Below are 20919 nucleotides of genomic sequence, written 5' to 3'. Positions count from 1 at the left end.
CTTTTAGCTAATGTAACCCCAGTGATATAACCTCTGCTATGGTGGAGAGCAAGAAATAATCTTTTGTGGACGTGTACAGCAGAAAAACTTTATCAGCACCTTTAAATCCTCTCCTGTGCTTGAAGTTCTGACAGCAAAATGCAGCACTGCCCTTCCGCCTGCGCATCGTGGGGGAACTTCACACCTTCCTTCATCCCAACATTGCCAGCTCCCCTCACTCACACTTTCCTGTTGTCTCAGTGATTAGGACAGAATTGGGATTTTGGTCTGATCTGAACATCATTCTGGTCACCGGTTCTGAAAACAGAAAAATATTTTTCCTCCTGACAGAGCAAGACAGAGTTATTTTGTCTTCACAGCAGGTCAGGAGCTCCGAAAGAGCTGCACAAGAGCGGGACAGCTGCTATTTGGCATTGCAGCTCTTTCCCCAGGAGTGAGGATACGTGGTTTTCCCAGGACTCCAGTTCTGCAGATACCAAGGACAAGGTGCCCTCCAGAGCAATGCAGAACAAGGAAAGGGTCTTAAGGTTTTGGTTGGTTGGTTGGTTGGTTTTTAATAAGGACATGATTTAGTACCTTACGTACTAAGCACCTTAAGTCACACTATTGGAGGACGGCAAGTCCCAGGAATTTGATGGGTGGATCGGTTTATTGCTGATGGTCTCACACCTGCTCTTTGTTATGTGGAATGAATCATATAAGCTTTTGCTGAAAGGGAATTAAATTAATGAATGGCCCAACTAAAGCACATCCCTTTTACCTTTCTGTTGTTTTTGTGCACTTAAGGCAGTGAAGCTTCTTTTTTGTTTTCTTTTCTCTCTTTTCCACCACCTTAAATTATGATCACAGTGGATCCATCAAATTTATTCACAGGATTAATTGCAGCTATTTTCTGGTTTTGACAGCTACTCTTAAATGTACTTATTCTTTAGTGTGCATGGCACGAAGGTTGTCAGGTAACTTCTCATTATTTTAACCCTCGAGCCAACACACTCTTCCTACAACCTGCTTTCTTACGTTCACTAGTTAACTCTACTGCACTCATCACTCTTTAGTCAAGAAAGAAGAGAACTCCAAAATTTCTGTGAAAACAGATCACTTATGTCATGACTTGAAATGACAGATCATTCATCAATTATTAAGAATCAATGCATTGCCTTAGGTTCTCTCTTGTCTTAGTATATGAAAGCATATAAAGGAACAAACATGTTGCAAAGCTTTGCTTTAGATTACAGTAACCTAAATACCAAGGAAAAATACATTTCATAATCTATCACTTCAGAGCAATGCATATGATTAAAATATTCAGCTTGCAGTATTTCATTTCCCATGTGCATAATCACTCAAACAGGGAGCTGTTGTGTGATAAGTGTCAAGTTCAATAAATCATGTGCTTTCCAATCTTTTTTATTTGTATATCCAAGTAAGGCTCTTATTTTTCTGAGGTTTTCTACAGAAGAACTACAGAAAGACGGTTAGCTCTGTAGCATTGAGTATGCTGAGATGTAGGCCTGGCCTAACGAGACAGCGGCAATAAAGTAGCCAGTCAGCTCTCTCACGACTGTATATATCAATCGTGTATAGAAGCTCATTATAATGAAAAATGGGGTTTCCTTTGAAAACAGTGTTTATACTGTTGAGTCAGACTATATGGGATCAAAATAAAAAAAAATTATCTTAAAATGGAGAGAACAGGGAGAAAATTCAGTACATCTTCATAGGGCTTTTGAGCACTATATATGAGAATAGTTTCGGAGATGAACTAAAAACCACACAGAATAGGTCTGGAAAGTTATTAATAGAAAATATCAACAAGCTACCATAATTTTGCCATTTACTCAGAGAAGCGAGAGAGTTTGTGCAGCATGTGATTGTCATCATTGCATTGTCGAATGCTCTGTAAAGGTAAAAATTACACAGCTAGTTTGTGTATACACCTAGAAAAACCTCCAAAACAACATACGATGAGGGGGATACCTGGTGGAGGGGAAGGTGGAAATGAATTAAGAAAGATAAAATAACAGGAGCATGCTAAAAAAAAAAAAAAAAAAACCCTCAAAAGACCACAAAAAGAATTAGAAGATGGTGTGGTCGTTATTAACCACGGGAAATATGCACAACGTGTAGAGTTTCCTTTCTATATTTTTGCTTACTAACTATTAAAGATGTATGGAATACAGAAAATAACAGCACACAAAGTGGAACTTTCAAACTATTTAGATCTAACACCACTAGGAATTTAGGCACACAGATGGATATAGACTGACACTTACTAATCAAAACGATTTTGTGGATCTTATCTAAAGGCAGCATGTGATAGTAATATTGAAATACAAATGCCAGTAGCTTTTGTTATTTATATGGATTCACCACCTACCACAATTTTTACAAAATATTTCTTAAACATATCCTAGTACATTAAAAAAAAAAAAAAAAAAATCATTCTATCACCCTCTGTTTGGACCATCTATGAGAGATACATATCCGACACCTAAAGTTAACTGCACACTGAGAATCCTGCTCTTATAACAGTGAACAGGACTTGAACCTTTTCCTCCTTAATTAATATAAGGAATAATAACTTAATTTGCTCAATAAGAACACCAATTTGTGAAAAAGATTGACCATCCTTTTTTTTCTGCTGAATTTCCATTTGCTGACATAGCCATGTGATTTGACAGAGAAAACACAGCCTTACCTATGAAATATGCCAGCAGGATGGCAAGCAGGACTGCGGCAGCAATTGCAGATAAAGCAGCACATTTCCAGCTACAATACTTGGAGGGTTTTTTCAGCTTGAACGCATTCCTGGAGAATGTATTTCTAGGTAACAGTCTGGGAGGTGGAGTATAAACTGTTCCTGAGGTCAACGGGTAACCAGGGGAAGAACTACTGAACAGCGGAGTAGTTCCAGAAGATGTCTTAAACAAGAAATGCCTGAAAAACATAAAATGGAACAGAGTTGAAAATGGCAAGTCCTGTAGTTAAGAAAGACTATCTCCTATTCCATTCCAGATGCCATAATGTGTTCAATGCAACGCAAAAGAAAAAGGATTTTGTGTGAAGAAACAAGGAGATGAAAACTCTCAGTCTTTTTGCTGTCAGAGCTCAACAACTGTCACTAAAACAGTGTCAGGATATCTGCGTAATCCTTTCCGTAATTAGACTCAACTTGACCAGATCCCAGCCAAAACACCAGCACAGCCAATGAAGTCTCTCAAGTATCAGTTGCGATTGCATCTGTGAGAAGTGCGAGCAGTCCAAGAACCAAGCTCAGATTCAGAAGTGGCATCGCTATCAATTCCTTTTGGCCTGCGTTTGATTAGGACAAAGCAACTAATTCCACCACAGAATACCTGCAATATTTATTAGTATAACAGAACGCTTAACTCCATGAGAAACCATCCTTTCTGAGTTCACAGGTTTACACAATTTCCCTGTGGAACCTACTACCCAACAAATATTCCAAGACAAAAAAATTATGGGTTTTGTTAACACCCTTGGCAAAAGCTGTCAGCAAAGACCATTAACAACATATTGAGCAAAACCCATAGTCCTGTAAGAAAAGATCATGCCAGAATTAGAATTAACCATTTTTTTTAATGGTACACAGGTTTGGTTTGAACAACTAAGACAATCACCAAAAGCACATGACTCAGCAGAAAAAAGCCCATACACTTTTTGAGAAGAAAATACGGGACAAAATACGCTACCTAACAAAATCTCAGAAAATGCTGCCGACACACTCCAGACAGAGGAAATGGAGAAAGCAAACTAGGAGACTGGCTTCTCTAGACTAACTTCTCACAGTCAGGAAGAAGTGACTGCAAATGTGTTCCCAGTAAATCATAACAAGTACAGAATACAGGCAGTGGTCTTCAAGAAGGACGCTTGTTCTGAGATAAAACAGCTTTGAAGGTCCGTTCCACACCCTCTCCCTTCACAGCTTTGAAAAGCAAGTGGTTCTTGGAATCAATGGCAATGAAGATACTCAGTAATCTCCAAAATCAAACAAATAGCTTAAAATAACCCAAGGCTTACTTCAAGTGTAAAATTGTTCAGCATTTTTAATCAGATCCAAATCCAGTATGTCACTCTCAAATCACCTGTTAGAACTTGGAAATCCACGTCAGTCACTGTTTATTACAACAACGATTCGGAAGTTTGAAACTGAAATGTGTTTCCTGTTTTACAACCCATCATAGACTTTACTATATACCTTTACAAAATAACCAAAGTGACTTAAATGAATATTAAAGCATTTGTTTTGAAATGAAACACAGAGCATAAAATATTGCATAGAATTTGCATACAGGTAGAAGACAGTCAAAGGAAGGCTGGCTAGGTTTCCCAGTTTTATGATTAAATACTCACATTTAAATACGGTCTCTGAAAATATGGTCTTTTTTAAAATGCAGTCATTAATAAACTCTATTATAATGAATATGAAAATCGCTAACTTTAACATTGGCGATGTTGTTGGTTTTTTTAAACCCCAAATGACATTGTACATCCCTTATAACAGTGACCAAAATTTCGTTTGTTTCCAAAAATATTTCAGTCAGCTAAGCCAGTGGTAGTATTCGCTGTCACAACTTTTTCTTTGTGCTTTGGAGACACGGCAGAAAAAACTTCAGACACAGGAGTACACAATCAGAAGTGGCTTGCAAAGCCTATGTCAAGCAGACTAATTCTGTGTTTGTTTAAGTGCAGTATTTGTAAAACAAAGAAAAAAGTAGAATAAAAAGGGAATATGCTAACCGGTTCCTAAATAGAAATATCCTGTCATTTTTTCCAGCCAAAGTTGCCCTTCTTTCTTCCTTATCAGTGAGGCTCGTCAGAGGTTAGAATTGCTTCTTTTCTGCACATCATACATGTTGTATGAGGAAAAACCAGTAAAAGCAGGTGCTAAAAGGGTTTCCCCCTCAACATTACCCAGGCCTTTTAATTTCAAAACCGCACCTTCCAGTTACAAGAGAGCAAGAAATAATGGAAGTCTGATTTCATGAACACTTCATTTCAAATGTTTCTTTACTTTGCAACAATTCAATTAAAATAACTGTTGGGAAAATGATGTTATCAGGCTGGTTGTGTTACGCTAGATCTATTGACACTTCTGTTCCTTTTGTCTGGTTAAAACCTGATTAACACTTGTTAGAATCAGCAGTTCCAGTCCGTTCCGCTTGCTCTCTGGTGCGGGGAACACAGCTCCACCTCCATGACAGGAACCAGGGACTGAAGTGACACGAGCATGAGAAGGACGGAAGGACAGAAAGAAGAGAGTTCTTACAGTTCTTTCATTTTTCCTGCCCAAAACCAGACCTCAGAGAATCCAACTGAAATCCTTGGCACTGTCTTTATCTGAAATGTCGAGGTTTTTAAAACCAGGAATTTTATGTCCTCTTTAGCTGAGAAGGCAGCTACAGTGCCAACAGAAATTTTAATATAAAGCATTGTTAAAGTAAACTCAGACATATAATGAAACTCTGCTCCCACTAAAATTGAATTAATGAATATCTAGATATGTTTTAATAGAACATGTCAATCATATAGAGTTTCATATGAGAAGAAAAAGTAGAAGAAAAAAAATAGTTCCCCTATCATCCACTTTGAGATGCGTAAAGTATAAAAAGAAAACCAAAATACTTATGCAGGCAAACACGATCTCTAGTGTATTGTTAAAACTGATTGGAACTTGGTAGAAGCAAAAGAGGCCAACTGAAACGGATATGTGGAACGATGTCATTCTCAAAGCAAAGAAGAAAAAATATCATTGGATAAACCCTGAATTTTGTCACACCTGCAAGTCTTACTCCTGTATTTTGAAAGCTGAAAGTTTTCTGTTTCCATATGAGGATTTCCGACAAAGAGGCGACCACTAGAAGATAGCACACCATCTTAAAGTACCGAAATTCTGCCTTCAAAAGTTTCAATAAGACATTAAACTAAAGATATGCTAAATATCCACCAAGTCATTTTGAAAAATTGGCACTGCATTCAGAAGTTGGAGGCTGGATTAGCAGAAATACCTAAAGTTACAGTAACGCACAGCAGCAGGACTGAAAACATAACGGAAAAAATACTGGGGCCCCTGGAGTTTTAATTCTAAATTCAGCTACTAATGGAAATAAATTGACTTGTCTCAACTCTATCCCTAAACCCAATGATCTATAGCTATATTTTTATGTGGGATTTGACATGCTCTGGTACAACCAATTGTCTGTGGGCCCAAGCTGCACAGAGAGAACATGAGCATTTATCAACATTAATTACAGTCTCACAGCAGTAGAACTGGGAGGTATTGTACAATGACTGCTTATGAAAAGAAATGATCTTATTTGTACCCATCCACCTAATTTCAAATACATTCCGTATTAAAACTAAAAGCCCTGTATATTCTCTGTCTTACCTGTTCACCTATCAAACACTACTAAGAAAAGCACATTTTCTGCATCACAATTAGCATTAATAATTTGATTTAGATTGGAACTAAATTTCTATTTTGAAACATGGGAGTAAATTTTCTAAGTCTTAGCCCAGTCTCCCGAATTTCTGTGCATCGTGAAGACGTTCCTGCCCTGGAAAACTACAAAATATGATTGTCGGTGTACAATGATTCAGTAGTTTAAGTGTCCATGAAAGCTACGGAAGGAGCTTGCATGCACCTCACAGAAAACCAGTTCCCCTGGAGCTCTCTGCTCTCTCTCCCAGTCGCAGCTCGGGCTGTGAAATGCAGAAAAACGCAGAAAAATGCTGAACCCCCTTTGCTGTCACCAGCCTGTGCTGCCGATGCGCTGGGTCACAGCCAGGGACCTCATCACAGACGCCAGGGAAAGGTGCCATCTAGGGGAGTTAAGCTTGCAAGGGGACATTTGACCACAGTTCTGTGGACTAATGGTAAATGGAAAAAGCTGTATTTTTGCTTTCTTCATTAATTCAGAGCTCTCTATAGCATTTATTTTCTCACAGGTCAAAAGGACCTCTGGTCTTCAGGGAATAGTGGACTGACAGAGGCTGTATTAACCTCCATATTCTTTGAGAGAACAATCATTTTTTTCCCCCCTTCCATTCTGGACAGATTGTCATTGGCAGCACACTGCAAGAATCAGTTGAGGAAAAAAAATGGTTTTTTGCAATGAAAAACTGTAATAGAAAGAAAAAATAAGATACTTTCTAACATTAATTGCTTCTCTCCTTCCTCAAGCTATCCTAAGCTTTTTTCTATATGAAAAAAGAAATAGAGAGCTGTAATGCTTAAACTGTCTTTTCTTCATATTTTTATAGGTTTTTAATAGTAATTAGTAAATAGAAGAGATACCTACCAAGAGAATACTATCAGCTCAATTTAGCAGTTCTAGGACTTAAAAAAATATCTTAAAGCTATGGTATACTCACATCTGTCTATAATTTTATTGGACATTTATTCTCAGAAGAAACAAAACACAGTGAAATATTGAATGTAAGATGCTGGCTTTCGTTGAGGGGGAAAAAAAAAAAAAAAATCTTCTGTGGCCTTCTAAGTCCTTCAAAAAAAAGAAGCCATAAGCCATTTTATGCCAGTGGAAGCCTGAAAGTGGTTGCCAAATTCAAACAGTGAAGTTTTATGGCAGTTTTCTGCTGAAACCAAGATTGGAGAAAACGACAAGCTGTTCTTATGCCTTTTATGCTAAGATGAACCGTGAGCGTTAGACTGGTTCAAGCTTTGGTAACCTCTGTAAGCATCTCTCAGTCTTTCCACAAATGAGATTTAATTGCTTGTCGTTCCTCTCAGGTTCCTGCAGAGGATTATCAGCCAGGTTTACACAACTGAGGGCTCTCTGATGCAGTAAAATCACACAGAGGTTTCTACTCTTTTTAGTGTCTAGAACACAGAGACTTAGGTATTCCCCAAATGCACTAAAGTTAGCAATAAAGGTTTAAAATGTTATCTGTGTTTAAATTGTATAGTTACAAGAAACTGTCTCAATCACATCAAATCTACAGACTAAACTCACTGAGATAGATTTTTCAGCGGAAATCTGTTTAAAATACACGCATAAATGAACTGGCCATTTTACCCCAGTGTGGCACCTCTGGGCACCCTCACACCCAATACCTGTTGCAAACACAGGACAGCCCCGACAACACACTATTCGTGTTTTTCAGCCTGCTGCAGATAATCAATTTGCAACTAACCGTGCATGGTGCAGGAAGCAAGGACACCCTGTGAGGCTTGGAAACAATAATTCAGAATGAACACATCAATACCAAGGGTATTGGTTCTATCCCCTGCTACGTAACTTCCAGCGCGGCTCCAGTACCAGCCTCCCAGCTCTCGAAAGGTTCATGATTCCCTAAAGGCTGGTTCTTCACATCCCCAGGCAAAGACTGCTACAAAACACAGAATGTTAAGCAGAGTGTCGGGGATGTTGCCGCAAGTCCCGGACTGATTTGTCGCTGCCATCGCCACACTCCTAACAAAGACACAGTTGGACACACAAAGCGCAGTAATTGAAAGCCGCCTGACAGGAAGGTAGGATGCTGCACCAAAAGGCAGGTGCCAGCCTTCGGGCACCCTCATCTGTCACATTTTTAAGCAAAAACAAGCGGGCGATGTTCACAAAGCCGCAACTGAAAAGACAGTAAGTAAAAAAAGGCAGAACATTTGTGTGGCAGCACAGCTGTAGCACTAGCTCTGTAGCAGACACCTTTTTACAGGACAACCTGCATTTGATCTGGAAGATGTCAACGGAGATACTGTTGGACAAGCTTTTAGAACCCCCGCTCTCTCTCGCCCCTGCTGTAAGCTGCTCCCGGGGCTCTCGCTGCCCGTGTTCTGGTACATCCCAACCACACAACCTGGGCTCGGGCTCCTCAGAAACCGCTGAGACGTGACAAATGCTGTGAGAGAGTCTGTGGGATGGCAAGGTGAAAAATACGGAGAGAGGAAGGATTGCTGAGACGGCCATTGTTAGTAGTTCAAGATTCTGAGAGGGAGAACATCAACATGGAAAGGCACAAAATCTGAAGGGAGCAAAGGCATGAGGGCTGGCAGGGACAGCTGGTGGCGACGGAGCTGGTGGCACACGGCAGCCCAGCCACCCCAGGGGACACCCCTCGCCTGCCCGACTGGTGCCTGTGTGCCCAAAACAGGTCCTGGGTGTCCTGCAAAGGCGGTGAGCACCCCCTCAGCTCGAATCCCAGTGAGCTGCTGTGGGGGTGAGCCAGGAAATAGTTGCTTTACCCTTTAAATGTATGCCCATCCTTCTCGCACTATCGTTGATGCTCCAAGAATGCAGCGATGAAACTGCTGGTTAACGTCTAGTAAAGCATAACAGAAATAGCTACAGATATAAACACAAGAAAACAGTACTCTGCACTTACATTAAATGGGAGCAGGAGCAATACTGGAGACACAGGAAGATTTAGGCAGCCCTGAATCACCTCAAACTTCACCTCCTTCTTAAGTGGAAAAACTTTTGTCTTTGCTGCTGCAAAGTCTTGAGTAGCATAGTGTGCAAAGTGATGAAATCCAATAATTCCTACTACATTTGTTATTCCAGTAACGATGATAATGACAACAGTATTCTGCATTTCAATAAGTCCGTTCATTTTTAGCTTTCTACATCAATTAATGAACATATATACACTTATATTTTAAAAGGAATACAGGTAAGCTCTTCACTATCTCTTAATTCAACTACTCACTTAACAAGAAAAAAAATACTAGCAACAGTGCTATTTCAAGTCTATAAATAGTAGAGTATAAATAATACAATAATAACCTGAAATCTCTAAAATAATTTTGTTAGTCTACATGCAAATGTAAAAAATAGAAACCTAAATCACATCATTTGAGATGAATTTTTTTAAAATAAAAAGTAATACCCTAAACATACCTGCCTCACTCACTCACGCTGCCCGTTCACTCTGCACAAGCCAAAACTTTAAAATGCCCCAACCAGCAAGATCACGAAAACACGCAATTATCTGCAAGCTGTAAAAGCTTCTTTGAACCTATGTGTATTTGAGTGGGAGTACATCTAGATTGATTTTCTGAACCATCATTACATATTCTGCTTTTGCAGTGTTTTCCTTCACCCTTTTTTCTTTCCTATCAGAGCCTACATTTGGTATGAAAACAATACTATGGCAGCCTGCTAAAAATTACCTTTCTACAATGTTTTTGGAATTCCTCCAAGAACATAGCCCAAATGTGCATGAAGTCCTTGGGGATGCTTTTGACTGTGCTTTACTCAACTCTCTCTGATGCTTTTGATTTTTAGATAGGTCCAGAATCTATCCATGCAGATCCCATTTCTTTGGACAGTCCACACAACCTTCCTGCAAACCTTCACATGCAGGAACAAGGGAATGAAGGAGTCAGTTCCTGAGCCCTCAAACTCAGAGGACTAAACTACGTGCCTGTAGCCTTACAGTTTAAGCAAGTGGTAAGAGAAAGCTGCATTGGAGTGAGATATTTCATTGTTTCAAGTAGCTGTTCGTTATGCTGAATATATCCTAGAAATCTGCATTAACAAAAGGAACAGAAATTTTGTTTCACTATTCTGTTCCAGCATCATGTATAAAGATATCAAAATATTGAGACATTATTCAAAACAGGCAGACAATTGCAGAGAGCGGCTGTAACTTTGAACCTCTAACACATTCAGAAACTTCACATTTACATATTCAGTTCTGAAATTCTGCAGCAGATCTGGACACCCTACTACGGTAGAGCATTTGAATTCAGTATTAACTACACTACAGATATTTAATTTCTTTCTTTGGGAAAAAAAAAAAAAAAGAAGGTGTCAGCACTAAATTCTACTGTTCATATACTCTATTCCTGGATTTTTTGCCACGAGCGCTCTAGTCTGTGCATAGCTCCTGTGTACTGCACTCGCTCCTTCACTGCCTGGGAAGCTGCAGCTACAAAAACGCTGAGCACGGATATTTCTCTGCTATGATGCTCCGTGATTTTGAGTTTGTGCGCTGCATTGGTGCAGACTGGGATACAGCTAACATTGCTACTCCATCCATTAATCTCCAATTTCTGTCTGAGCTCGCTCTCCTCAGGCGCAGCCAGAGTGATTGTGTTGGAATCGGACTGGTAAAGAAAGAAATATAGCTTAAACCCTAGCAGCAGGAAAATATTTTGAACAGCTACACAAAGGCTTTTTAAAAGCTAATGTTCAGGTTGCTCAGTCTTGAACCTGAACTTTGTTTAAATGTCCCATATTTGGACCACTGCTCTTATGCTACAGGCCTCCAGATTTTCAAAGGGAACAGATTTTGTGATCATCAGAAGAGTGACCATAATCCTTTCTCCTGAAATACAGGAAAAAAATTAGTATGTTACATTCCTCCTTGAAGCCTAGTAGCAGATCCTTGTGAGCACACTCAAAGAAATTATAGACATGCATTCAAAATTATCTTTACAACTAAAAGATCTTGATTGAAAATATTTCAAAGTATGAGACTAATTATGAGACTAAAGTATAAGAATAATTTCTATTTGATTTTTTCCTTTTTTTTTTTTCTCTTGGATTAAGTATTATTCATTATAATGGTACCAACTAAATTAATATCAAGTACCAGAACTGGCATTAGTACATTAGGCAATCTCAGCCAGCCAGCCATCACTCCATGAAAGCTCTTCTGTTCTCCCCACTTGCGATTCATTCCTTTTTTGCGGGGTGCCTGCGGCCGGCCCTGTGTGAGGTCCCCGCACCAGAGAGGACTCTGTCGGTGCGGAGAGCGATGCCGACCGCCCTCGCACAGCCGCGCTGCTCGCCCTGCGTCCTCAGAGCATCTCGAGCTTTAAAGCAGAGCGCTGCCTCTCTAGCGGGCTGGAAGTAATGAGACCCACACCGGGATGTTCAAAAGTAGGATTTCCATCATTCATCCTCTTTGAGAGCAATGATTAAAGCTGCAATAAAGGAACACCTCTTAACTGGAAAATGTAGAAACCAGTGCTTTGGAAAGGAGGAGGAGGAGATGGTTTGAAACAGACTGCAAGAGGACAATAAAAGTTAAAGAGCATTAAACAGCGGCTTTCAGCCTAAAGGTAAAGCAGCTAAGTACTGCACAAATGAACCATTAAAATAGCACCATAAAAATGCTACCATGATGCATTACTGCATCCTTAAAGATATTTCAGCCCTTCCATTACTGACCCTTATTTCAAAGAAAACAGAACAATTACACAGCCGGCCTGGGGGCCTGTCGCGGCCATAAAGAAGCAGCTGACCAGGGATGATACAGTCCGTATTTGTTGCTTCGGACCAGAAACAAGCACGCTAAAAACTCAAACACGAATCAGTGGAAGTGTTCAAGGTCAGGCTGGCTGGGGCTTTGAGCAACCTGCTCTAGGGAAGGATGTCTCTGCCCGTGATTGGGGCGGTGGACTAGATATCTTTAAAGGTCTCCTCCAAGCCAAACCGTTCTAGGATTCTATAATTCTAAAAAAAGCATAATTAGCAACTCCATATAACATTCTGGAATCTCATAACTCCACTATAGAAGCAACATGCTACTGCAATACAGCTAAGCATAATTATGTAAAAAATACAGAATCACAAAGGGTACATGGAGACTTGGGGTATAGGTGCCCAAAGAGGGCACAGGAAACATGTGCAAGCAATAAAAGCTTACTTTACATCACAAGGAAAATAAAGCAAATGTGATCAACCCCCCATCAATATTGAAACAAGAGGTGGAGAAAGAATATATTTGGAAAAAATGCTGTCTCCAAGCAGTCTGAATTTAGCCCAAACTTCTTAAGACAGCAAAAGAAAGAAGGGAAGGCAAAAAAAAAAAAAAATTCTTACCAGAAAAGAGAGTAACAACACAAATACACACGTTTTATTATTCAATTATTTCAGCGCTCAGTACTGTTAGATAAAGAGACGTCTGGAATCTAAATTGTGATCTGAGTTTTGTAGTGCTGACGTAACGCAATCCCCCCAGACAGCTCAGGTACCGTTTTTAGTTTCATACTCAGTGATGTGACCACTTGCACGTTATTTCCATTTGAGAGCAGCATCTACTGAAGGCAACTGAAACATGAAAACTGAAAGTTGTGAAACTCTTTCCCGATAAAGCAGGTACAGTCAGTGCTGGCTTTGCCAGCTGAGCACCCCACTACTGAGATTAATAAACTGACAACAAGAAAAAATTAAAGAGTAGTGCACTGTGAAGAGGTAGTAGAGGAGGGATCAATGTTTCACAACAAGGCAAAGCTATAAAGTAAAGGCTAAAAAGTTACCAAAAAGTTGTCCTCCTTTTTTTTTAGCTACTGGTATGAATTTAGATTAAATGCCAGTTTTAAAATGAAAGAATTACAGGCTCATTCTGAAAGTCTCCAATGATCCTGCAGGCATCCATTTCAGCAAAATTCACTGCAAACCAGGAAAAAAAAAAATCTTCTGAGTTAATATTCTTGTGATGAAACTTGTCATCAAGTCCTGTCAGGTATGTAATTTCAGAAAAGAAGAAAAATCGATCCTGAAGCAACTCTGGAATAGTCGTAGAACAGAGCAGTCCTGTCAGGATGCTTTCTAATATCATAATGCTTGCCTATAACAAACCTCTCTATGGAGAAGCTCCAATTAACTGCCTGGTATCTTGCAACCTCCAAAAAGAACTGTATTCACAAGGTAATCTTTTGTCATCAACATGAATATATAAATATATTCCCAGAAGGTTTATGATAAAAAGAAATGGAGACGAACCAGAGTCAGTAATGGAATGGATAGTTTCCAGTGACAAGGAATAGGCACAAAATCAGACAATAAAACCAGCCAGGAAAATGCCCAGTCCTGTTTCTCAGGGATGCCAGTATTATGACAAATAATCTTTTTGTGCATATCCCAGGGAATTGTGTTTGGTAAATTGAGACAAACTTAAACCATCAGAAATGACATATTTAAGGTACTGCTGTGCCCAAGAACAATATCATATGAAAACAGAGAGACAAGGAACAGTAGGGGGTCACTCTACACTAGAATTAAAAGTGGGCAATTAACCACACAGCAACAATCGGCATGGGTTGACCAACATTTTTATCTTACAGTACTTCAGTAATAAAATACCAAATCCAGGATGCCAAATTATAAATAGTAACAGATGCTCTCACAGAAGCAGCAGTTAAGAGCAGAGCTTCACTCTTTTCTTTTTTTTTTTTTTTTTTTGACAAAGTTGGCTTCAAATGTTCAGTAAGTGAGAATCTCTTTCCTTTTTTTTTTTTTTTTTATGGACACATCAGGCTTCAGATAACACACACTTGCCCCCCTGACTTCTTCCTGGCACCCGTGCTGCACTTTAGCAAAGTCCGGACGGGGCACAGACTCCCTGCTCTGTTCAGTCTCTTTTTTTCCCTGCGGTGCTACGAGCATAGATTAACTGCAGGATAACAACAGCCCAGGTGTTGTAAGCTTCAATACAGCTACACCAGCTCCTCCCCGAGCTCCAAGCCAGAAGACAGTCCTTAATCGACCTGGCTGAGACTGCGCGGTGGTGTAACCGCACCGTACCTAGCTGCTCTGGGTGTAATCCAGCAGAGTGGCATTACATTCCCAGAAGGCTGTAATTCAAATGTAATATCTCAGAAGCTGCGGCAACTGAGCAGCTGAAACCAGGGCAGGAGGTGGTGGCACGAGCTCCTCTACCCTTACGCTGTGTTTACAGCTCTCTGGGCAGCAAGAACACCCTCCTATTCCAATCGCTTTTGTCAGCACCACAATGGCTAATTTTAAATTCTGGGAGATCAGCTCTGCCAGCTCCGCTATTTAAAGCGCAAGTTAAATATGTTTGACATTCCATACCCCAAATGACAACAAACCCGAATATTTAGAACAGCAGCATGTCAGGCATATATTTATTTATTTATCTGGCAGGCCTGAGTGCTGCACCTTTTCATTTATATGCAACCGTTTGCCCCACGGGCATCAAGCTGTTAACACGTACAAGAAGAGATTAAGATGAGCTTGCATGCTAGATGAAACATAAATTAAAATTATAGTACTGTTGGTCTTGAATCTGGGATTTTTTTTCTCAGTCTCACAAAATGCATAATTTCAAATGACTGTCTGTTTGTTATTTCAGGAACGGCAAAATGTATAATTTTTCAGCAACACAGACAATATGAATGATACGTTGTCTCTGAGCCTGTGAGTAAAACATGCTGTACTAATACCATGAGTTGTGTATACAAGGACAGTCCAAATGAATAAAAGGCTTTAAGATGGGACATATGAAGAAAGAGACGTTCACCTGTCTATCTCCCAATGCAAAGCATATCAGAAGCTCGTAGGCATTCTCATGTCAGTAACTCCTAGCGCCATGTCAGCCAAAACCACCACCGACACACGGTGACCTAAACCCCATCTCCTAACGAGCCAAAGAGTTTTCTCATTTCTCATTCAGAGAAGGGGGCAGCGGCACCCCCGGGGTGTCCCTCCCCAGCACCCACCTGGTCTCCAGCGGGACGTTGCTGTTGAGCACCCAGCTGTCCTGCAGCTGCACGGACTCGGGGGTGGTGGCCAGGTCGTTGGGTGCGGGAGCGGGCGCGTGGATCTGGTTCCGGCGATTGGTGAGCGAGTTCCTGTTGAGGGAGTTGGCAGAGGAATGATGATGGGACAGGGAATGGTTGTGAGGAGGAGGGAGCGGTGGTCTCAGCGTTGACTGGCTGTGATGGTTTGAAGGGCCTAAAACAGAAAAGAACAGTAAATCACAAATGTGTGCTGGTGATATTATTCTCCTAGGCATTTTCAAAGGACCGCTTTCTGGAAAAGAGCCAAACCCCGCAAGCAGGAAACTAAGCCTGGTGCCTTTTGCACCTGTAGGCATTAGAACACGGTTAAGTCACATCAGCGATAATTATACACTAGACATATCCAACAGTGTTTTGGGGTTGCACAGTTGGGATGTTCACAAAGACTAAATTTAGATTTAAAACTACTTCTTTATGGATTGCCCCTGGAGAAAGACTCCTCTGTGGAGGAGCCCGGAGAGCAGTCCAGCTTGACCATTCTGTACATCATTTCTCTTTCTATCAGGGGCTCCGAGGAAATTAATCTTAATGGATTAAAAACAGCTTTCGAGAACATGGTCTTTAGGCTTCTATAAAACTTAATCAGAGATCTCAATCTGCTTTCACTCACTGTTATTTTACCAATCAGCTTCAAACAAACAGTATTTGTGCTGGTAAAAGAAGATTAAACTCCAAATATTAAAAGAGAGTAACAATGCAATTGTGATAACTTTCATGTTCTTCCACGTGATCAGGATTTGGCCTGTGTTTTTCTACTTAGCAATGCCACGAACACACACCAAGACTTGACAATTATGCTACTCTTTCAGCTCCTTTCACTGAAAAATGTCAGATGATGTTTTTTAGAGATAAAGAAGAAATACTCTTCTCATTCTTTGAATACTGACGTGTTTGCACTGATAATGAAAATAACTTTTTCTAATCAATAAGGCAAGTGGAATAAAATAAAAAGCACCTTAGAAGAAAATATAATAAGCAGGTGTCATTACAGCATAGTCACTTTTCTAAACAGAAATGCAGAATAGTAAATAAGTTTAAGTGCAATTCCATATGTTGCCATACTCCTAATAAAAACAGTGAAAGGGATTAAAGAAAACAAACACTGTGTGTTAAGAAGTGCATGCTTTAGTCATTATATCAAGTCGTAGTTTTCTAGTGAACAATAATCAGAAAAAATAATACTAATGAAATTATAATTATAATGATGTACATTTGTTTTTATAAACTGAATCACATTCTGTACTTAATGAATCAAACAATAAAACATCACAAGGGGAAGCCACTTGCAGCTACACTGATCTGTTTTTATATGAAACAATGAAGTGCAGAAACACTACTGAACTGATCAATTAACTCTAACTTAATCAAGGCCAATATTTAACAGAAAAAACAAACCCGCTCCCAAAAAACAACAAACCGTCCAAAGGGGTCTAATCCCAACTGAGAATCAGGCCACACAGCCAGGAACTGAAATCGGTGCATCATTTCAGGCGTCTGAACGCTGACGTTCTTATCCAAACACCTTTCACAGCTCAGGGGGACGTTTTAGGCTCTCCTGGTAAGCCCTCCAAGGGAGGAGAAGTCACCACCTCTTTCCTTTGCGCAGGGCAAACCACGGGATACGGCAGCTCCAACCGCAGGCAGCCGAGCCGCGGCGGTGAGCGCGGCCGGCCGGCCCCAGCGTTCTCGCCGGGCGATCGCGGCCGGCCGGCCCCAGCGTTCTCACCGGGCGATCGCGGCCGGCCGGCCCCAGCGTTCTCACCGGGCGAGCGCGGCCGGCCGGCCCCAGCGGTCTCACCGGGCGATCGCTGACCTTCTGACGCGGTTGTGCGGGCCTGGGGAAGCACAGGCTGACGAAGAACACACAGACAAGTTTCCCGGGACTTGCACAAGGCAAGTTGAAATTGTCCCGTGCCAAGCAACTTCAAGATGGGAATAGTAATAAATTCTGTATCCTTCGCATGCAGTTTTAAACCTGCACAGAAGTTTCTTTGTCTTGTTCGAATGTCTGTTGCCTGAATGCCCACCCTATGGAAGTGTCGACCGCTTTAAATACAAAGACAACTTTCATTCACAAACACATCCTAAATTTTAGGACCACCATATGTGCTGTTCACCTCCCTTTTCTTGCCTCAGGTATGTCCAACGCAAGCTTGAACGAGACTGTTTAGCCCAGCAAACTGTGTGTTTAAAACTCCCATTTGGGTCTCCTAAAACATCAATGCCTAATCTACACGACGTCTTGTGCCGCTCCCCAAACACACGTGGAGCAAGACACAGCAGGAAGAAAATGTGTTTGGACAATATCCATGCGCATAGAAGCTTAAGTGGAATTACCCTCCTAGTCTGTGTGCTGGCTTTAAACAAAGCCTGGATTTCCATAAGTGGATATTTATGAGTGATAAAACACAAAAGCGTGCCCTTGTGTTAAAAATCACTTGAGAAGATTCATGTGCTTCATATTTTTTCAACTTATGTTTGACGCAGCTTTTCCTTTTGGAGGATAAATATGGAACAGTCATAGCCACATAAACAAAAAAGTTTTGCTTGGAGAGACACAGTAGTGCCAGCTGTATAAAGACTCTGAACCTTGCAACCACAAAATCATAGAGGCTGTTCTGAAAAGTGAGCCAACTGCACATCAGTAGGAATGAAGAGAATTTCTGTAAGATTAAGGAAGCAAGAACTGAATTCAAGTTACCATGAATTACTTTAATCTGCCTCACGTCTCAGTTCACACCCAGTAAACAAAATGTACCGCGCAAAATAAGCTGCGCAGAAGTAACTGAACGTGCACTGCAGCTGCAAAACCTCAGAAAACTGCTGTAAGATGACTGTAGCATTTAATATAGAATAATAAAACAAATACTGATAGCATCGTTATATACATATATAATTTAGTTTATATTAAAACATATAAAAGCTTACATACGTAAAAAGTACCAACTAGGAAGCACGCATACACACTCATATGTATATATACACACACACATATGAGAGAGATAAAAGTTTAATATGCTGCTTCTTCATAAATCTGTTTAAATGAATCAAAAGCAGAAGCTGAACATCACTGAACTTGCCAGGGATATAAAATTGGATTCACATCTGAACATCTGAGCACTTCTTTATGAGCAACTTTGCCTAAATTAAAACTTCAACAGCAGTACCTGCAAATCTGCTGAGCTCAGAAGTTCGGAAAAATAAATCACTTGTCCTGTAATAAAAGATCAGCAGCCTAAAGGACTGGCACAACGTACCTTACAATGTGACCTGCTCTGCAGCCTCTTGCCGATTGCTTTATTATTTGGAAGCTTAAACACAATAAGTGTCTTGATGGAGTACATCTGGCTTTTTACATCAGGAAAGAAATATTATTCTTGATATAGCAGTTGCCAACATTGGTTTGGGGAAAAATATTGAGGTGATTATGCCTTTTCTCAATTATTAAATGAATTGGGGGTTTCATCAGAATACACTATACAAACTCAAACATTTATGATTTAGGATTTAAACAGAAGACTCTTGAAACCACAGTGACAATCAGGGAAGTAGATATTTGAAATACTGGTGCCCTCCATGTTTTGGCCTTTTTTTTTTTTTATTTCCAATTTAAATTAATTCACAAATAGACAAACACGCCTAATTCTAATGAATTTTAGTAGACACTGATTGTGCTGAGCACTTCTGAAAAATCAGGGCCCGATGACCACATCACCAACAGGCGATTCTTCAAGAGATCTTAGTGCCATCAAGAATATCAGCAATGCTCACTTCAAACGTGCAAATGAGAAGCTGAGTGAGGACAAATTGTCTTCTAGTTAAGTGATACAAGAATACAAAGTCTGATCTACGTATCTTTGAAGTAATCATAAGCTATCCAATTGACTTATTCGGGTTTAATCAGAACCAAAATGCTAAAAAAGAAAAAAAAAAAAATAATGCTCTGTTCCTTCTTTTATCCAGTAAAACAATTTAACAAATCAGGCTAACACGTCGGTAAAATTCAGCTAAAGAAAGATGCAAAATAGCATTTGCCTCTTTAAAAATGAACAACAAAATAAAAACCACACCAAAAAACCAACCCTGAGCGGACTTCCATCACTAAGCTGTTCCCTACTTTTGCAGAGGGAGGGCAGGAGCCGCGGCGCAGGGTGCGGGCAGGGGGTGCGGGCAGGGGGTGCGGGCAGGGGTGCAGCCCCCCCCGCAGCTGCTGCAGCCCCCAGCCCGGCGACCTCAGGGACCAGGGACAGGCTCTGGATGTCACCGCCTGACAGGTACAGCAGCAACAGCTCCTGAGCGCACGCTTCCTAACGTCACTGCTCAGCTGTTCCTGCAGTTCAAGTGTTTCCTGCTGTACCAAGTGAAACTTCACATCTGCTTTAACACGGTCAAATTGTTTTTCAAGTTTTTCCAAGGCTTTGGTACACTTAACACATGCACTAAATCCATGTAGCGCAACGATCTGAGGAGAACGAGTTAATCCCCCACCTCAGAGATTAAATTCAAAGCAGAATCGGCAGCATCCCTAATCCAAGCAAAGCAATCACTTACCTGCATCCCAGTTCTTTGTCAATACTACCTCAAAAAAGTAACAATGATTGTATCTTAGTTGTGCTGAATTAGCCTCTGTGTCATGATTAAATGCTAAAGAAACATACAAACACCTCCTCATCAATCCTTTTCACAAAAGGACTAAAAGAAAAAAAAAATAAATCAAACATATTTTTCTGAAATGAACAATGATGCAGCTATTTCCTTATACGTCCAAACAACACAAAAGGATAAAGCTGATGCGTTGAAAGAAAAAAAACGAATAAAGTAAAACCACAGAAAATCCTTGTTAGCCAACGTTAGAAACGCAGTCTTTGGTGCTCCTAGTTCTTTATTCAAGTAACTCTAACCACACTGTCCTCTCAAGGAAACCGCATCATCTGCTATCACAATGAGTAACAGGTTTTTCGCAGGACCACGGGGCCACCTTCCAAGCTAAATTCACCTTCAAAGGCAGACCCCATTACTCAGAGTCAGGAAGAAAAGAAAGCAATGAAACACGCAGGAATATAATATGTGATCTCCAGGAGCTGCCGTCTCCATGGCCAGTGTCACAAGGGACTTCAGCCTTCGGCTGAGTTTGGTGGGGTGGGACCAGGGTTCCTTCCCAAGCAACATAGATCCTGCTTTAAGCTATGTCTGCTTCAGTTCTGCTCTTTGTTTGCTTTAATTCTCTATGTTATTTTGTGCAAGGCCATAGTTAAATGGAATCTAAATGTTCTGGAAATGTTTTCAACATATGCTGCAAAGCAGCAAGTTATCTCACTCATAACCATGGATATCATTAACTCTCTCTCTTGTTGTTGTAAACCCCAAACATTTGCCAGGTGTTC

The 20919-nt window shown here is 40.5% G+C and overlaps 1 protein-coding gene across 6 annotated transcripts in view; it reads right to left on the bottom strand.

The window, feature by feature from the left end:
* TENM2 (teneurin transmembrane protein 2) overlaps positions 1-20919 on the bottom strand; it is a 501281-nt gene that overhangs the window by 154421 nt on the left and 325941 nt on the right. For all 6 annotated transcript variants that reach the window (XM_065644312.1, XM_065644313.1, XM_065644314.1 and 3 more), the window contains 2 exons: positions 15455-15689; positions 2699-2937 (listed from right to left, as the gene is read on the bottom strand). In XM_065644312.1, coding sequence (XP_065500384.1) covers positions 2699-2937; positions 15455-15689 — 474 coding nt within the window. The remainder of the gene's footprint in view (positions 1-2698; positions 2938-15454; positions 15690-20919) is intronic.

Source organism: Caloenas nicobarica, chromosome 13 (assembly GCF_036013445.1).
Source record: "Caloenas nicobarica isolate bCalNic1 chromosome 13, bCalNic1.hap1, whole genome shotgun sequence".
NCBI lineage: Eukaryota > Metazoa > Chordata > Aves > Columbiformes > Columbidae > Caloenas > Caloenas nicobarica.
The sequence above is the reverse complement of the archived record's forward strand: the minus strand, read 5'-3'. Positions and strand labels throughout refer to the sequence as shown.